General features: G+C 45.9%; 2 protein-coding genes across 2 annotated transcripts in view; both read right to left on the reverse strand.

Annotated features, from left to right (window-relative positions):
- LOC144179727 (uncharacterized) overlaps positions 1-18970 on the reverse strand; it is a 41653-nt gene that overhangs the window by 7264 nt on the left and 15419 nt on the right. Inside the window, exon 4 of the mRNA XM_077708171.1 lies at positions 742-910. Within this exon, the coding sequence (XP_077564297.1) occupies positions 742-910 (169 nt within the window). The remainder of the gene's footprint in view (positions 1-741; positions 911-18970) is intronic.
- On the reverse strand, positions 1759-18036 carry LOC144178548 (uncharacterized). The gene is made up of 5 exons (XM_077706484.1): positions 17697-18036; positions 16039-16224; positions 13307-13608; positions 3760-3928; positions 1759-2872 (listed from the first exon to the last, which is right to left on the reverse strand). Exons 2-5 carry the CDS (start codon positions 16201-16203, stop codon positions 2651-2653), a joined length of 858 nt encoding a protein of 285 aa, XP_077562610.1. The 5' UTR covers positions 16204-16224; positions 17697-18036; the 3' UTR covers positions 1759-2650.

Raw genomic sequence — 18970 nt, forward strand, 5'->3', positions numbered from 1 at the left:
CGAAGTGTAATCAAATGACTTGGAGTTAGTAGCCGGCCATACACTAATCGCAATAAGAATTCTGGTAAGCAGGGCTAAAGTACATGTTCTCTACGAGGTCGACTAATCTAAGGAGGGACACGTTAAGGACATTTTTATTTTTAATTACAGCCTTTTTTCAGTCAAATGGCCTCCAATGTGAAACGCAATCGAACGAAGTCCTAATCGGTGCAAAAATAAGGAAGCTTTGGGATTTCTGATAGGGGATTATGGGCAATTTAAATCCAAATGCCTTGTGTACAACCATGCTCGAAAAACGTGCAGCACGCTGACAAGTCAGATGTACTGAAGTTACGGAGTTTTCCAAAATCGGCGGTGTCCCAATGGCTACGCACAAGGTGGCAGGGCAGAGTCCTGGCCGGAAGGACTATCTTTGTTGTGGAGGCTTAGAAACAATAACTCCTGTGCGAACGAACTTTTGAAGCACGTCAAAGGTCCCCCTAGTGGCACCATATTAACCATATTATTTGTCGCACTCCACTTCAGCGCATTGCATAACCCATCTGCTTCAGCGCGTAAAATCTCCGTTAACGCTTACAACAGGATTTAAAAACTACACGAACCAGGAATTCGGAAGAGATCACTCCTGTACCTGGAAAGTAAAACGTTGAACGAAAACAGTCTCCCCCTAAACTTGGTTGTCAAGAAAAATTGAGTGTGCTACAAGAGATGCCGAGAAGATTGATTGGAAACGATACTCACATCTCCTGTGTCTTAGTCCCCGAGGCCCGTGTTGTCGGTCCGTGGCGGGTAACAGGAACTGCTTTTATTCGCCACGACAGTCGAAAGGCGGCTATAAAGGTGTTTCTTTGAGCAGGATCTAGCAGATAAAGAGGAGGCCCCCTCGCGACGGCTTCTTGCCGTCGTGAGACTCAATCCGGGGGTTCGAAAAACAGGCGGCAGTTTTCCGACTTCTTTTGTTTTACGGCAGCCGTCAGCCGCTAACAAGCAGCCCGGCTGATAAAAGAGGAGCCACGGAATGCGGCGGGTGCGTGGCTCTGGTAGTAACCGACTCCCGCCGATGGGATAGCAATCAGGGCTGCAGGGGGACCAGCCATGATGGAGAACAGCAACGTCCTACGCTTTTAGTTTTTAACCAAAGATGGCTGGAGATGAGTTTTTCGACGAACGCCCAGAAGGGTCTTCAAAACTTCTTTGAACAAGCGCAGCACTAGACTTTCAAGTCGTGCCATCATCTAGTTCTCCCAAGTCCTGCTATAAGTGATAAAAGTCCACCGTAATTTTGAGGTACTTCTCAAATCAATGGCCACACAGACGAGAAATATCGCAGATAAACTGACCTTTACCTCGGCGACACAGATTTTTCTGTTCAACATAGTCACAGTGACAAACACAAGATTTAGTCTACACTTTTAAAAAAAAGGTCGGCGCACTTACTAATTGCTTGTCCCAGTATTGACTAGGTACTTATTTGCTTTTACTAACTGGTCATGCATGACCTAGTAAAAAGCTACGCGTAACAATGTGGATCTGCTGAGTGCGCAGCGTGACATGGACAAATTCATCACGCACATATCACACGTGGACTATAAACAACTGAATTGAGCAAGAAAGCCTACGGGATGCACTAGGACAGCGAGTAATACTTAGTTACCTTAGGAATACATCTGGTCTTCTTGCTTTTATAGCCACCAGCGGAAAGACCCCTGAGAGAGTCGGTGGGCTTGTCGCAAAAATGAAATATTTTAGCAATAATTTTAGAATCATGCATTTTAATGAGAGCATATACGAGACAGCATGTGGATTTGCAAAAACTTTGTAATCGTGATTCGGTGTGGAAAAAGAGTTGTAGTTATTATGCTCAATAATTCATAGAATTTGTTACTTCACTGAATGTTAGTATCAAACCATCAGCAGTTACTAAGTGCACGGACTAGAGTAGTAACGGTTCCAGACTTAGTGGTAGGACCCACGTACCGTTCTGGGGTGTAGTAAACTCCGTAAGGAGTTAGTAAATACCGCCGTTACTACCCTTTTACGAGCTTTTTTGTTAAGAGTGTAACTTCTTGTTCTGGCGACAGGCCTTTCTTAAAAACCCGTCCCGAGAGAGAGAGAGAGAGAGAGAGAGAGAGAGAGAGAGAGAGAGAGAGAGAGAGAGAGAGAGAGAGAGAGAGAGAGAGAGAGAGAGAGAGAGAGAGAGAGAGAGAGAGAGAGAGAGAGAGAGAGAGAGAGAGAGAGAGAGATGAAGTTTAGAAGATGGGGAGCATACAGGGGCCAAACAACTTTTGGTCAGGGGGCAGCCTCAGCACGGTGCCAACGTCACAGACAAGTCTTTGTAAGTCCTTAATTAAGAAGCAATATTTCGGTCGGGATTTCTTTATCCAGACAGTTATTTCTTAGACAAGCTGTTACCACATGAAGTTGAAATGGCCCGTGATGCACGTCGCATCCTCTCTTCGTATTCAATCCCTCTGCAAAAACACAATTGTCACCACGATCTTGCCGCGGAGATGTCAGCAGAGATGTCAAGCACAAGTCTGCAGGACGTCACCTTGCCTGCCGCCGTCACCAGCTCACATCGGCGAAATATCACTGCCGCAAACGTTGTTCGTTTCGCCCACCAGCCGAAGTCACGGTCACAGCGTCTTTGCTAGCGTTCACGTCGGTCTCGTCGTTCATGGTCAGTGTTTTGCTTCACTGCGACGCCATCTTCGAAGGCCTCCGTCACAGCAACCCCAGTCGTGACAGACTCCGGTGGCGTTTCCGTCGACGTTGGCAGCTGCCCGCAGTCGGCGTTCACTTGGTGGTCGCATTCCTTCGGCTTGCCGCTGGATGGCAGCTTGGCCAGGCACGAAAACACCAGATGCGTCTCCTGCAATACGCATTAGGCGCTGTCTTAAATGGCGCCGTGATGAGCTCCGCGTACTCAAGCGTACTACTTTCCAGGGCATTAAAGAAAATTTCAAGAAACTTCAAAAAGAATTGCTTCGGTCTTCGTGCTGCATTGTTGTGTTTTAATTTCGATATGAAAATAATCTACGCAGCTTTTACTCCCCCCCGCTAATGTCATTGAGCTCTGACTCAGCGAAAATGCCTCGCTATAGCCGCTAGGGAAACATCGGGAGGCTTCAAGTTGGGTAGCGTACTGTCGATATACGTTATTCTTTTATTAGGGGTGGTCAGGGCTGGAAGTATTCATCGATTGTATGCTTACAGTATACTTACGCTAAACGTGCCGTGTTCGCGTGTGGTTACTTCGCGATCTCAGAACTCTTTTCAACTTGAAGCGAACATTTCCTCTGGTGTACTTCAACATTCCTTTTTATACCGAACTACTGAACTTGGTTCCGACTGCAATTCTCATCATTTCTTTTTATTTTTGTTTTTCTTCTTTCTTTTTTTTTCTTCTTGTTTTTCTTTTTGTTTTCTTTTCTTTTCTTTTCTTTTTTTCTCACTCGTTTGATTTTTCACCTGACGTAGCATGTAAGGCTCTTTGAGGGACAAACCTCGTCAGTACAATTAAACTACATTCTCTCTCTCTCTCTCTCTCTCTCTCTCTCTCTCTCTCTCTCTCTCTCTCTCTCTCTCTCTCTCTCTCTCTCTCTCTCTATTCGCTCTTTTAACAGCAAGCGATATTGGCACTATATAAGGCCGGAACTCCCACAGTTATACAGGCCCCGCCGTTATTTCGACGGCAGTCGCGCTCCTCACTACAGCTTCACGTACCACGCCTCCTTCACGTCACGCTGTGCAGCATACCTGTTTACAACGGCAGTAGGCGGAGCAGTTCGTATGGGCAGGAAGCGTCGTGTTGACAGCCATGTCGTCCATTGACTCACAGCGATGTAGCTCTAGTCCAGTGAGAGCTACCACCAGGTCCAGCCAAACGACCGCCGAAAGCACGCCCGCTTGCGTCACTGCCATGACCCTATAGGCGTACAAACACGTATATACACAAAAATTATATCCCCTGTCGTCCCAACGTCTCAACGCGAACGAAATTCAGGCTTCGGGTTTACCGATTCTAAAATACAATTAGTCTTATAATCTCAGTGTGAATAACTGAGACCGCCTGGGATTTTAATTCGAAACATTGTTTGGCTACCAACGCGGTTTGATCCTGTGCTGTCGTAAAAACATCCTACACATCAACGGGCCATATAACTTCGGTTGTTTTTCATTCACACCACAAGCCGCTCGCCTGCAACCCAGTAATCATCTCGAACAGTTATTTCAGTCTAGTAACTAATGATGCCTGTTGCGCGTTATTCTTGAAGCTATTCAAAGTATATACTAACCCCACTTCTGCCCAGATAAAACATAAAGCTGACTTTAGCATCCGAATTTAATTAAACGAACGCGCTTTCTTGAAACGCCCACATTTATGTCACTTTGAATTTGTTCATATCAAATCAAATCAAATGAAGTTTATTATTTCAACAAAAGAATACAGGGAGTTATGTTTTGCAGACAGGTGTCCCAAAGTAGAAGGACTGCGACGGGACCCTCGATAAGTAAATTCAACGAAAGTAGTCAATATGCAGGAGTAGCAGAAGGTGAATGCAGAAAATAAAACACTGTTTAAATGTAGTGCACTCAAAAATGCATAAGAATTCACAGCGAAGACGCCAATAAAATATACAAGAAAAAAACGTTGCAAGCGTACAGACGTTCAGTCAATGCCAGCTAAACAAACAAAGTTCACTGGCCGGGACGAACCATAAAAAATGGTGCAAGGCATGAACAAACAAAAAAAAAAGCAATCAGAAGTCGGGTAATCGACAGCAAAAAAAATAACAGCAATACAAAAACAAAAAACGAAAGGAAGCAAAAAAGGAAACTACACAGTTGACACTGTTGGGGCGGGTGGCGGGGAAAGAATTGAAATGATGCAAAACAAATTAATACTAATAATAATAACGGGGCGTAAAATGCAGAGCAATACGCTTATGTGCTGAATATTGCATTTACGTTAAAAGGAACTTATTAACAGATCTTCTAGAAGAAGATAAGTGCGTATACGGTAAAGAGTTCCAGAATGAAATAGCAGCGAAGTGTGGCGTTTGCTTTCCGTAATTAGAGTTAACAAGGGGCAATAAAAGATTTGGTTAAAGTCAAACCTGGTGGAATTGGGTTTAAGCGGTAAGGGTAAAGCAATAATAATAGTCGGCGATTGAACTCTAACCAACTTGAAAAACAGAAGTGATCAATTATAATGAAACATTTTCTGTACGCATAAGATTTTATGTTCACATAGCAGAACCGAAACATTTGAATGAAAAGGGCTAGAGGTGATAATACGTATGTCTTGATTTTCAACATATTGAATGGATGATAGGTAACATTGGTAGGTGTTGCCCCGTGCGGCGGTTCCATAACTAATGTGACTGTGTATGAAAGCAAAACACGGGGACATCAGTGCATTTAATGAAAAAAAAAAAGGTCGTGCTTTTATGAGAGCGCGAATACTAAATGCACATTTTTTCTTTAATTGGTTGATGTGGGAGCCGAATTTAAGGTTACTATCGAGTAGTAACGCCCAAAAATGTAACGCCTTCGCACACAGAAATTTGACCAGGACCAGCTGTCAGACTCAGAGAATCAGGCAGATGTTTATGGCTATAATGAAAAGGCATGTAATTAGTTTTTAACAGGTCCAATTAAAAGGCAGTTATCGTTAAGCTAGTTCATTACTATAGCTAGCGAGTCGTTTAAGTTTGATGTGACTGAGACTAGGGATTCTCCCGAACATGATGGTGGTGTCATCGACATATAAGACGTGGGGAAGATCGTTAATATGCAGTATAATAAGTTGGAGTCCTAGAATTTAACCCTGACACACACTTTAGTTTACTGCTTTAGTCTGAAAGAAAACTGCTAAGTATAAACTGTGAAAGTTCTAATCAGCAAATCGTTCATTTAAAAAGTTAAGGCTGGGCCATTTGCACTATAAGATTCATGTTTGTTAAATAAAATGCGGTTGTTAATAGTATCAAAAGCTTTAGTTAAGTCCAAAAACACCGAACTAGCAATAAAACCACAATCTATTGAATGCTTAATAAAATCAGTTAATGAAAGTATGGCCTAAGTGGTGGAACTGCCAGGACGTAAACCAAACTGACAAGGCTTAAGAACGTTGAATTTTGTAATGTAGCTAAATAACCGCTTTACAAAAAGGCTCCCAATAATCTTGCTTATAGACGGAAGAATCGATATCGGTCGATAATTGGTAAGTAAAAGCTTGTCTCCCTTTTTAAAAACATGAACAATTTTTGCTCGCTTAAAAACGTTCGGAAAACAGCCAGCTCTGAAGATGAGGTTGGCTATATTGAGGATACTTTCAGAAATGTAATTAGTAACCAGTTTTAGATGACGGGCACAAATTCCATCTGAACCAGAGCTGCAGGTTTTGGGATTGCAGATCGCCAAATAAACTTCATGTGGAGTGACAGGACTGAGAAAAAAAGAGTGGGGCAAACGTGGCATGCTAGGTTGCGAAGCACCTGTTGTGTCGTATGAGGAAAAGGAAAAGCAATTACTGAAAACGTTGGCAATTTCGGAAGGCTCTTGAAAGGTGATGCCGTGCATTAAAATTAATTCTTGAAACTGGAGTGGACGGCGAAGGTTTATTTAGGAAATTATTTATCATTTGCCATTGCTTCTTAGAGTTATTATTATTAATGGTGAATTATTTTTTTATCATAATAACGCCTTTTCTCTTGCTTCAGTAGACTAGTCAAGACATTGTAGTAAGTTTTATAGCGAGGTTTTAAGGTGGTATTGAATGATTGCATTTTTGTCGTTTTGTATAGATCGTGTTTTTTCTTAGGCTCGTAAGTAATGGACTAGACATCCAGGGGTCATACGGATGTTTGTATTTCTTTTTACAATGAACGGTTCCAGTGCTCTCCGAGACCGCCTCCAAGAACAGTGTGGTTAATGTATCCAGCTCTGCCTCGGGATCAGTTATCGAATTGATCGTGGACCAGTCAGTAGAATAAATGGCATTAATAAACGTATCTTGCTGAAAGCGTGTGGTCACATAAGTGTCATGATGTGTGATAGCATTGAAAGTGACAAAGATGGGGTAGTGATTAGTAATATCTACAGTGATAACGCCAGAGGCAGGTGATGGAATTACATTAATTACAGCATGATGCAGTAGGGAAATTCCGAAATGTCTACACTTTTTATGAACGTTTATAAGTGATTCCAGGCCGTAACCAGAAAACAGTCAGTGTAAGCAAGATATGGACTGGAGTTGGTATCGAGCAAATTGATGTTAAGATCGCCTACAAGTAACACATTCTTGTTTTCGGACGATATGGGATCTAGAATGTTACCAAGGGCGGTTATAAATTCTGCAACAGATGAATATCGGGAGCGATAGATAGTGCCATCAACAATGTGCTTGTTGTTCTTTGAAAAGAAAATGCTGCCGGGCGTCAATCCATACCGACTCACAGTTAGCAGTCGTTATTGCTAAGTAGTGCGTACGCGTGTACGTGATGTCAGGTGATATAAAAATTGTCATGATCCCACAGTCCTATTATCTACTCCACCGCATCCCAAGGCAGCACATACACAACTCCTTTCATTCCTGTGCAGCATTTACAAAACCAAGCCAAAACCAAGCCCGTACCGGACCTGCGTGTCATTGTTACAAAAAAATTGTACACCCATGGTCACAAATGTGGTGAAATTCAGCCTTATTCTTTACCTGTGAAACTCTGTGAATAGCCTCGGTTCGTTTAGCTCACACACGCAACAAATTAGATTCCACTAGATTCGCTTCGGTTAAAAAATTACTTTTACCGAAAATACGCACCAATTACGGCAAGCTGAACACTATACAGGGTGATCAAAGTCAAGTCGACAGGTTTTTAAAAATTAGGCGCTTAAATTTTCGTAAAGACCACCTCTACAGTGAGGTTATGCGCCCAGGGGGACACATAATTAAAAGGGTAATTATTGATGTAGATGGCTTAATTAACTAAACTTGATTAATTAACTTTTTAGTGGCTGCAGTAAGCAGGAATGTTTGTATTGGAAAGTTAGACGCAATCATGTTTCTACGCAGTTTCAATTGGCAGAATTCTTCTAGCGCATCCGTACTCCGAGATATCAAACGGCAAAGTTTAATTGCCGTTCGCATGATTAGCACTCAAGACAGTCTGCACCGGCGCAAAGCTCCTCCCTTCGCTGACGTGCCTGCTGTGTACGGTGTTCGACAAAGGGGTCGAGGCACAGGAAAAAAATTAGGCCCATCTCCCCGCGAGGGGGACTCGAGTAAATGCGTCGCATAGGGGGTGGGTGTATTGCGTTAACGTTTAGTGTTTGGGGAGTTGGTGGTAGTGAATGCGTTGTATCAGCAGCTTCTTGGCGTAGTTTGAATGAGTCAAGGATATAAGGCGCGTTCGTAGCCTCCCATTCTGTATCGGCTTTGTGGCGCAGTGGGTAGAGCACCATGTACCGTATTTACCCGATTCTAACGCGCACTTTTTTTCCGGAAAAATAGGCCGAAAAATCGCATGCGCGTTAGAATCGGATACGAAACCGGAACTACCGAAACAGCGGAAATTTCGGCCCACCCGTCGCCATCGCCATCTCAAGATGGCGCCAAAGCTTTTAGCAACGCTTTTTCAGACGCAGGAAGCCTAGGCGCCTAGGCTTTTCTATCGGCGTTCACACAAATCGTCAAATCGTTTCACTTGCGCGCTTGATAACAGCAATGGCAGCAGCGGCTCCCACGCGTTCAAAACGAGCGGTCGGCTGAAGCGTGCGCCTCTGGAGAAGCTCTCGGGATGGGCGTGCGAGGCGTGGGCCCCGATCCCATCCACCATGGTTGAACGTTCGTTCAGAAGTGTGGCACCGCGAACGCACTTGACGGCACCGAGGACGAGATGTTGTGGTCAGCGGAGAGTGACGAGGAGTGAGATGAGTGAGATTACTTCGGGAAATAAATCACCCGTTTCTCTCGCATTCGTTTGTCTGGGTCACAAAGTCCCGTGCGCGTTACAATCGGAGGTGCAAGTTTTTTCGGATTTTTTGCCAGGAAAATCGGGTGCGCGTTAGTATCGGGGGCGCGTTAGAATCGGGTAAATACGGTACATTGCGTTCCGCCCGCAGGGTCGAGGGATCGAAACCAGGCGCCGGATAGTATTTTTTTATATATATAGTGTAGGGGGAGGGGTGCGGACTACGACTACGGACGTCAACGCGGGTGACATCGTGAGTTACTGAAATGCTCTGCATTTAAAAGTAATAACTAGCACCCATTCATTCTTGGCAGGCGTTATTGCAATCTGCAGTACTCGGAAGTTGGAACCGCTATCGAAACGCAGAGCAAAACACCTTGAAAAACAGCGCAAAAACACACGGACGTAGAGAGGTTACACAGGCACGAGCGCTGACGAACAACTGGTGAAATTTTATTAAAGTTGGCAATAAATAGAGGAAAGAAAGCAATCATACGCCAGTACAAACGAGATAAATAAACAGCTTAAAAGCGGAGTCGGGAGTAAAAGTTGATAAAACACACACAAATTTCCTTTTTATCCGGCCAGATAAGCAATCTCGCGCTCAAACAGTGCCACGGATGGCGAGCTCACGCAATCCTCCCCCTTAGTGGCTATGACTGAAGCCTCAAAGATTTCGCGGGATCGGGCATCACGATACTGTTTTAAGATGCGGGTTTCGTTGAGCTTGGGATAGCAATCTTTGCAATTCTTGCAGTGTAAGGCCAGATTGCTACCAGTTCCTGTGCGCATGTTATTTGCATGCTCACGAAGACGGTCGTTTACGCACCTTCCACTCTGGCCCACGTATACTCGCCCGCACTTCAGTGGGATCTCGTATACTATGCATTCCACGCATTTGACATACTGTTTTTCATGTTTCTTCCCACAAGCAGCCCTGGGAGCCTTTTTGTCATTCACCATGGCACACAATGTGGCTAGTTTGTTGGGCGCTGAAAAAACTGTCCGCACTCCTGCCTTGTCTCCTATCTTCTTCAGGGGGTGCGACACGGCGTGGACGTATGGGATGACGTTAAGGCGGCCCCTGGCATTCTCTTGCGACCTTTTCGTAGCCCCGCTGGTGTTCACCCGTTTCAAAACGGTTTCCGCCGAGCTGCGCAGCAATGGCGTAGGATACCCTGCCAAATTGAGTCTGGTGACCTGATGGTCCAAGCTCCGCATCATCATGTGACGGCAGGACCTAGTCACTGCGTTTTGGATGGCTGCCACGGCTAACCCACGTTTTACAATCTTCGAGTGTGCCGAACTGAACGGTAGGAGTCCTTTTTGTGAACGCGGGGAATATTGCCAGCACACATGACTGCCGAAGGTCAATTCCATGTCAAGTAAACGCAGCTTCTTGTCTTCTGGCCTCTCGCTCGTTAATGTGAATGTCGTCATAACAGATGAAAATGCCTCCAAAAGCTTGTCCCCTTGGCTTAGCGGGTTTCCACGAACCTTGAACAGCACGAGGTAGTCGTCGACGTACCGAAACGTTCTCACGACTGCATGGTCAGGAAGGACGTTTTGCAGACGCCTGTCAAACACGGCAAGTAGAAGGTCGCTGAGCACAGGTGCAATCGAGGAGCCTATGCACACTCCCTCTCGCTGGAGGAACAGCTTGTTGTTGTGCATTACGAAAGTCGACTGAAGGTAAAATGCTAGCCCCTGAAGGTAAAATGCTAGGACGGAAGCCTTCCTTGAGGGGCTAGCATTTTACCTTCAGTCGACTTTCGTAATGCACAACAACAAGCTGTTCCTCCAGCGAGAGGGAGTGTGCATAGGCTCCTCGATTGCACCTGTGCTCAGCGACCTTCTACTTGCCGTGTTTGACAGGCGTCTGCAAAACGTCCTTCCTGACCATGCAGTCGTGAGAACGTTTCGGTACGTCGACGACTACCTCGTGCTGTTCAAGGTTCGTGGAAACCCGCTAAGCCAAGGGGACAAGCTTTTGGAGGCATTTTCATCTGTTATGACGACATTCACATTAACGAGCGAGAGGCCAGAAGACAAGAAGCTGCGTTTACTTGACATGGAATTGACCTTCGGCAGTCATGTGTGCTGGCAATATTCCCCGCGTTCACAAAAAGGACTCCTACCGTTCAGTTCGGCACACTCGAAGATTGTAAAACGTGGGTTAGCCGTGGCAGCCATCCAAAACGCAGTGACTAGGTCCTGCCGTCACATGATGATGCGGAGCTTGGACCATCAGGTCACCAGACTCAATTTGGCAGGGTATCCTACGCCATTTCTGCGCAGCTCGGCGGAAACCGTTTTGAAACGGGTGAACACCAGCGGGGCTACGAAAAGGTCGCAAGAGAATGCCAGGGGCCGCCTTAACGTCATCCCATACGTCCACGCCGTGTCGCACCCCCTGAAGAAGATAGGAGACAAGGCAGGAGTGCGGACAGGTTTTTCCGCGCCCAACAAACTAGCCACATTGTGTGCCATGGTGAATGACAAAAAGGCTCCCAGGGCTGCTTGTGGGAAGAAACATGAAAAACAGTATGTCAAATGCGTGGAATGCATAGTATACGAGATCCCACTGAAGTGCGGGCGAGTATACGTGGGCCAGAGTGGAAGGTGCGTAAACGACCGTCTTCGTGAGCATGCAAATAACATGCGCACAGGAACTGGTAGCAATCTGGCCTTACACTGCAAGAATTGCAAAGATTGCTATCCCAAGCTCAACGAAACCCGCATCTTAAAACAGTATCGTGATGCCCGATCCCGCGAAATCTTTGAGGCTTCAGTCATAGCCACTAAGGGGGAGGATTGCGTGAGCTCGCCATCCGTGGCACTGTTTGAGCGCGAGATTGCTTATCTGGCCGGATAAAAAGGAAATTTGTGTGTGTTTTATCAACTTTTACTCCCGACTCCGCTTTTAAGCTGTTTATTTATCTCGTTTGTACTGGCGTATGATTGCTTTCTTTCCTCTATTTATTGCCAACTTTAATAAAATTTCACCAGTTGTTCGTCAGCGCTCGTGCCTGTGTAACCTCGCTACGTCCGTGTGTTTTTGCGCTGTTTTTCAAGGTGTCATGCATACCCAACTAGCCCAAAGTCAAGCCTTATTGCAGAGCAAAAGGGAGGAGCTATGCGCCGGCCTTGACTTCTAGCATGCGTAATCATGCGAAAGGCAATTAAGGCAAAGGCCCATAACCTCACTGTAGAGGTGGTCTTCGCGAAAATCTAAGCGCCTATTTTTTAAAAAACCTGTCGACTTAACTTTGATCATTCTGTATATGCGGCCGTTAATTCTCTCTCAGTATCATAATCGCCACTACTGTGTAGCATTTAAAAAAATCTCTCAGAATTTCCACTCAACCAAACACAATAATTTCTTTGTCTTTGCTCTTTCACTCCTATATTTCACGTTAGTATTTATCGTCACACAGCTGAAATTTTCCATTTTGCTTGTTTAATTTTTCTGTGCCTTGCTTAATAACGTATAACCACCTCCACTTCATCTACAACGTTGGAATTGCCCCTTCCAAGAAGGAAATACGTGCAGGCGTATTTAAAGGGTCCATGAAGAGAAAATACAACTTTGTTTAACTTTAAAGAGTTAGGCTTCAGTACCTCACTCAGCTCCATTCCGGCCACGAAAGACGTTTTTTAACCGATAAAAACGCAAGAAATACTTAAGAACTTTCAAATTTCGCGCCACAGTGACGTGTTGTCGGCGCGAGTGACGTCATATGGGCCAGCACTAAAAAGATAATTTTCAGTGGGTTAGGTGCACGTTAGCATTCGAGTGATGCGATCAAACGGAACTAGCGGCCCCACTACAATCGTCCAGTCATGTGTCCTGGCGATTGATTAGTTCGGCCGCCGTCAATCGCCCAAAAAAGATTCTGTGACGTCAAAGAAAAGTTGCCGGAAACTGGCTAGCGAGTCGCCACAGCGCCACACGTTTTCTTTAATAACTCCGTTATTTTTTAGAAGTTTTCGATGAAATAGGTATCATTTTTATCAGAACAAAGCATCCTTTCTAATAAACCAAACTTGTATTTTGTCTTCATGGCTCCTTTAAAGTGGCAGCCTGGCTGTGCGCTGGTGTCGTCGTAGTGAAAGGGGAAGGGGGGGGGGGGGGGGAGGGGGGAACCTATTTCGGCCGCACTCTTTATTGCCGAATAACGATTTTAAGCGAGAGCTTCAGTTGGAATAATTTATGACGCACGTAACCTCCTTGACTTTCTTAGGCGCTGCTCCTTTGAAGAAAAACTGATTGCTGTCATCGGCTTCTCAGAACTCTCAGAACCCGGTAATGCTGCCGAGAAGCTCACAGCCGACTTGCCAGACTGTGGTCCACGTCGTCCGAGTTCGATTCGGCCGGGCCCGCTATGGTGCTTACGACTGGCGGCTTCGCGGCTGTGACCACGTCAACACCATCTACGTCAGCGGTGGCCCCAGAAATTGATGCGCTTTCGCTGACGTCCAAGTCGGTCACGGCGATGTCGGTGGCGACCAACTCTGGCGGTTCCTGAGTTGTCAGCGGCACGCAGCTCGCGTTCAGCCGGTAATCGCACACCTTCAGTCTGTTGTTGAAGTGAAGGTCGGCCGGGCACTCGAACTTCAAAGGCGTACCCTGCGCGATAGAGGGATGCGGTGGGCAAGACACTTTTTCACCCTTTACTTCTTTTTCATCATCATCATCAGCAGCAGCAGCAGCCTATCGACGCGCACTGCAGGGCAAAGGCCTCCCCCATAGATCTGCAATTATCCAGGTCCTGTGCTAACTGCGACCAGTTTATCTTGAAAAAGGGCTTGCGTTCGGGCTAGTTGGTAGTCCATAAAGTTCATCTTAAGCGCACAAAAAACACACCCTGCAAACTTCTTGATCTCACCTGCTTATCTAACTTTCTACCGCACCCTGCCACGCTTGCCTTCTCTAGGGATCCACTCTGTTACCCTTTAACCGTTGGTCATTACCAACGGTTATCTTGCCTTCGCATTACATGCCCTGCCCACACCCATTTCTTCTTAATTTCTACTAGTATGACCTTAACACGCGTTTGTTCCCTGACCCACTTCGCTCTCTTTTTGTCCCTTAATGTTACCCCTACGATCCTCCGTTCAAGTGCTCGCGGAGTCGAACTCAATTTAAGTTGAACCCTTTTAGTGAGCCTCGAAGTTTAAGCACCATAGGTGAGTAGCAGCATTATGCAGCTGTCCTACACTTTATTCTTCAGGGACAAAGGTAGGGGACAATGGTAGGCTGCCATTCATTATCTGGAATGACTACCGAATGTACTCCGCCCCATTCTTATCCTTACAATTATCTCTGCCTCATTTACTTATGGTGTCGTTAATGGGCCAGGTCTTCAGTGAAGCCGCGGGATGCACCATTAGGAAGTACCAGGAAGTCAATGTACGTTGCTTATCACTTTATTAGGTTAAAGTCTGTAGGCACAGCAACCCACGATACAAGTTTTCTTGCTAGTTAACGCTGATTCTCGTGAGAAAAGTGCGTCCAAAATGCCGTTTTTTTTAATCTCTCATCTTCGTATGGTTAGGTGACTATAGAGGTCATGGCGCACTGCAAATTGTCAACGTTCCCATTCACTGATTATATATTTCATCGGGGCGTTTTACAAACGCTTTTGCGGCTGCAAGACCACCGGCTGCTCCAGCTCCGTTACAGAGTACGCGTAAAATCGAAACTATGCTCTCTCCAGCCCACAAGCATCTCTGAGTACACAGCCCCTTTATTTCTGCTCCTTTCTCTCTCTGTGTGTGTGTTGTTTTGAGAAAGTTATCAGCCTATATAGGGCATTTTTTTAATTGTACAGCGTGGCTCAAATAAACAGCCAAAGCGCCACGTGTAAGAGTGCGATAAGCAGGTTTCCTTGCATCAGCGCAGTCTTGAACAGCGCACTCGAACGCGGGAAAAAAATAGGCCGCGTATCTGCTCCTTTCGTTGCAAATTTCGACAAAAGGCGATAGTCTTTATCGACTTTTGCCAATTAAATGCCCCCCTTCGCTTTCCCGCTCACCTCTCATGTTGTTCCTCTTGCGTCGTGCCTCTCCCAGGGTAAACGCGCTAAAGGTTTGCTCGAGTCAATTTAAATTTACCGCATTGAACTGTTCCAGGCCGGGTGCCTCGATGCCAGCGATGTCGTTCGGCGGAGACGCGCCTGCATCGAGGCATCCTGCTTCAACGTTTATAGAACCACGTTGCCCTATACTCCACGAGCGTTCCAAGCGGAACGTGAAACCTAGTGGAACCTTTCGTAACTGAAATTTCTGTTTGATTTCTTAAAATTCTTCTAGAAGCTATAGTGGCGCGGGCGACAGCAGGCGACTGAGTGATTTTTTTCATGCATTGGATGCAGTATTTCATTTGAAAAATCAAGCATCCATGAATTTGTTATAAACGAGCACTGCAAATATCACTTATCCATTGACTTTCTGCCTCATATCTTCGTAATGTTTTGTTCTTGTTCAACAATGTTGGCAAGCGTGAACAGTGCCACCGGACTTAGACGTTTAGATTTGGAATTGTGCAGCTAATGTTTCACTTTGGCCGGGTGGCTGAATAGAGTTACAGACAGACAGACAGGCCAAAATCCCCTCGTTCAAGATGCCCAAGAAAGACTTTCGTCTTTAAACTCAGGGATATTGCCATAGATGCAGCGTGCTTGTATGCCCGAACAATGTCGCCTTAGCTCGAGTTTCCTACAGCCATTATGAACGTTATGAACAGAAGTAGTGTACTTGTAGCGATAATGACACAAAGAACGGGTACCATAAATATGACATTCAACCATGATCAGAAGCTCAAAAAATCTGAGCTATTAAGCTCAAAATATTTTGAGTACTGTAGTAATATGTATCTAGCGTAAGGTGCACATATTTTGCTTCCAGCCCAGATTTCACAGAACACGCGAATCAGTGAATTCTGCTGCGACAGAAATCCGTCGCTATGGTTACGAGATGATATTGTGACGTCGGCTCCAGTAAGGCGCGTTAAACCGCCGGGGAAATTATGCTTGCTACGAAAGTCAACGCTGCGTACCTGCCTGCAGATATAGAAGGTGGAACAGTTGTACACATTTGCCAGAAGCGTAGCGTTGGCGTCCCTGTCGTCCACGGGTGGGCATTCCTCCAATGCCTTGCAGTTGCACACGGCCACGACGCCCAGGCAGGCAGCCACCGTCGCCACGCACACGGTGTACGTCATTCCACGCCCCTTCGCACAAGGCTGAAAAGAATTTGTGCGCTGTGCACAGTGGTCGTCGTTGCGAAAACAATATTCGAATTTATTGGATGTGAATCTCAGGGCTCCATTGAGGCTGACGCCACAAATTTGGGCAGGAGTGAAATAATAGTTGAGATGGTTCATGGCTTAATATAACTTATTATGTTTCTCTTGTGGATATCATTTATTTTTCTCATTTCTGTCGATGAAAACAGATTCTAACTAAGCCTACTTTTCGAGGACGGGTTTTGACAGATGTTTTTCCATTACCCTTCATCCTTCATCCGAATTAAAGTTGGCGCCTTCGTTTGGTCCATGTGCCGACTATCTTTGGGAGCTTGTCTGTAAGGAACATATGTCACCCAAATACGTTTAATCCCAGAAACCGTAGTACAGGACAAAGAAAAGTGAACGGGGATACTAACTTCAAAATTTCCTTTTTTATATATATAAAAGGGAAATGTTTGTTTCCAAGTGTGACGACGTCTAGCAACTTGGATGAATTAAATGTCGCTTCCTTGGCTAATATTTTACAGCTGTGCATGTACATCATCATAATGGCAGCATTGCGCATCAGTAAAATTCTGGTTTAAGACGTAATGCACCGTGCCATCATTCTTAAGCGCTGATATGGCGGTGCGGCTGTTTTATTCCGTGCAGTATCAAGTAGTAAAAGTGTTGCTCGGTCCCGCACCTAAGAACGAATATGCAATTGTCCACCGCTAGCGTTTCTAGTCGCGTACAGCATGTCACTTTTAGCTTTACAGCTTTTAACCTTCCTGGGTTTCCCGTTGACCAAACGTAATTTTGACCCCTTACTGACACAAACAACAAAAAAATCATCAACCTTACTCTTTCCCGTGAAGCCGCTTCTAGGGTTCGACAAGCGCAAACCTCCTATCCCTTCACCCCACCTCGTAACTACTATATACAAGGGATCCTCTCGCGTAGCCCTTGGCCCACACCTAGCTAACCGCCCTGCCCACCCTTCAGTACAAGTCCTCCACGTGGGAGTGCTGTACAAAAGATTTATTGCCCCTCCGCGGCTCCCGCAACACTTGCAGGGAGGACTGGCTGAACACAGGCCAAAGCGTAAACATCACGTCGACGCAAGAACTCCTGGCGGACGGGGTGTGAAGTTGGGCTTGTCGGTGATGCATACTTGTAGACGCGAAAGTGAACAGAGAAAAAGAGAAGGGTCGAAGACGAGCCAGCCCCTTTTCTTGTTCTCCGTTCACTTTTGCGCTACGTCATTACAAGTATCCTTGTAGCCCACTGCTTTCAGGTAAGTGACAGCCCGTGGAAGAGCTGCAGACCGGCTGTCTCCTAATGAAGACGCTACGGCACGACGACCTGGACTGGGGCTGTCTAAACAAAAGACTTTTTCTCTCTCCCTCCCACACATAGCCCCAGAGCTTATTAGCGTGAACACACGTCAAATAGCTAGGGCAGCCAGGATCCGGTGTGTGACTCACTTGAAGTCACTCTTGATCCCAGCAGCAGCAAGGAGAGGATCTCGGGCGAAGGTACACAGGACACAAGCGTAACTTCGCCTTCACGATGCTTGGAGTTTGTTCGACTGCGGGGCAAGGCCGTTCTGTCGTAAAGCGGGCACTTCCGTGTACTATATAGCGCTGACATGCGATAAAGGCTTCGGGCGGTGGCTTGGTTGCGCCGCCATGGCATAACCTGGAGCAATGGATGCCCCCTTCGCCGAAATGGCGCTGGAAACGACTGGTCTTTACATCTCCTAGCACTATCTATCACTTGGGTGAAAGATAAATCCCGAGTGATTATGCGTTCATAAAGACTGCCTACGGGCGTTTATGATTAGTCACGTGCCCCCAGATGGCACTGCACTGCGGCACGTTTTCATTAATTTTGTTGCGCAACGCTTTCTTCTGCTTTCTTTTTGTAAACGAGGCCAATAAAAATTGGTTAAAAATTGCTTCAGCCAACTCTGTTGAGCGCGTGAAATGTTCGTTCTTTATAGCACTTGTCGTAACCCTAACAACACTTGCGGTTCATTAAAGATCATCGGACATACGTGTTATTTCATTCAACTGTGATTACTCTTTATTCTGAAACATTGTGAATTGGCTAATTGTAGACGGGTTATGCCTGCGCCCGTTTTCCCTCTCCGTCTCGCCCGAGCGCCAATTCTCTCTCGTGGATAGACGTTGACGCTCGAGCAGACCCCATCGGTTTGCTTATTAATCACGCGACATGTGACATTCGCCTAACCAGAACTAGAATGACGCGACGTCACCATAAACGCCAGCTTCCACCACCTGTCACAGACGTCACCTTACAGCCTGTTTGGTAAGCTATAGATCTGGCAATTAGCGAAGGAAAGGCGACACCACCACCACACTCTCTGCGACAGCACTCTCTTGCGCCTTCTTCGCCTAAATTCGCCTTGCTTCAAAGACACCTTCGGTGTCTAGGTTATGTTTCACGGCACGGGCGGCTTTGAGCGTGACCGGGCGGAAACAGTGCGCTCAGAAACGTTCCTTTTCCGGTTGACAGCTAGGCGAACGTGAGCTCACGCCTTAGCGGACTCATCAAACGCAAAAAGTGACCGCAGTAGTAGTCGTCGTCACCATCGGCGTCGACAGCGCCATCCCGGCACCCTGATTGATTGATTGATTGATTGATTGATTGATTGATTGATTGATTGATTGATTAATTGATTGATTGATTGATTGATTGATTGATTGATTAATTGATTGATTGATTGATTGATTGA

This window comes from Haemaphysalis longicornis, unplaced genomic scaffold, assembly GCF_048455015.1.
Source record: "Haemaphysalis longicornis isolate Haplotype H1 unplaced genomic scaffold, Haemaphysalis longicornis Haplotype H1 scaffold_4, whole genome shotgun sequence".
Taxonomy (NCBI): Eukaryota; Metazoa; Arthropoda; class Arachnida; order Ixodida; family Ixodidae; genus Haemaphysalis; species Haemaphysalis longicornis.

Excerpts from the sequence above, each read along its gene's own strand:
- LOC144178548 (XM_077706484.1), bottom strand. The coding sequence starts at position 16,203 with ATGACGTACACCGTGTGCGTGGCGACGGTGGCTGCCTGCCTGGGCGTC. Across the intron at positions 13,609-16,038 it reads CCTTCTATATCTGCAGGCAG|GGTACGCCTTTGAAGTTCGA; the intron begins GTACGCAGCGTT and ends TCTATCGCGCAG. Across the intron at positions 3,929-13,306 it reads CACAGTCTGGCAAGTCGGCT|GGTCATGGCAGTGACGCAAG; the intron begins GTGAGCTTCTCG and ends GTACGCCTATAG.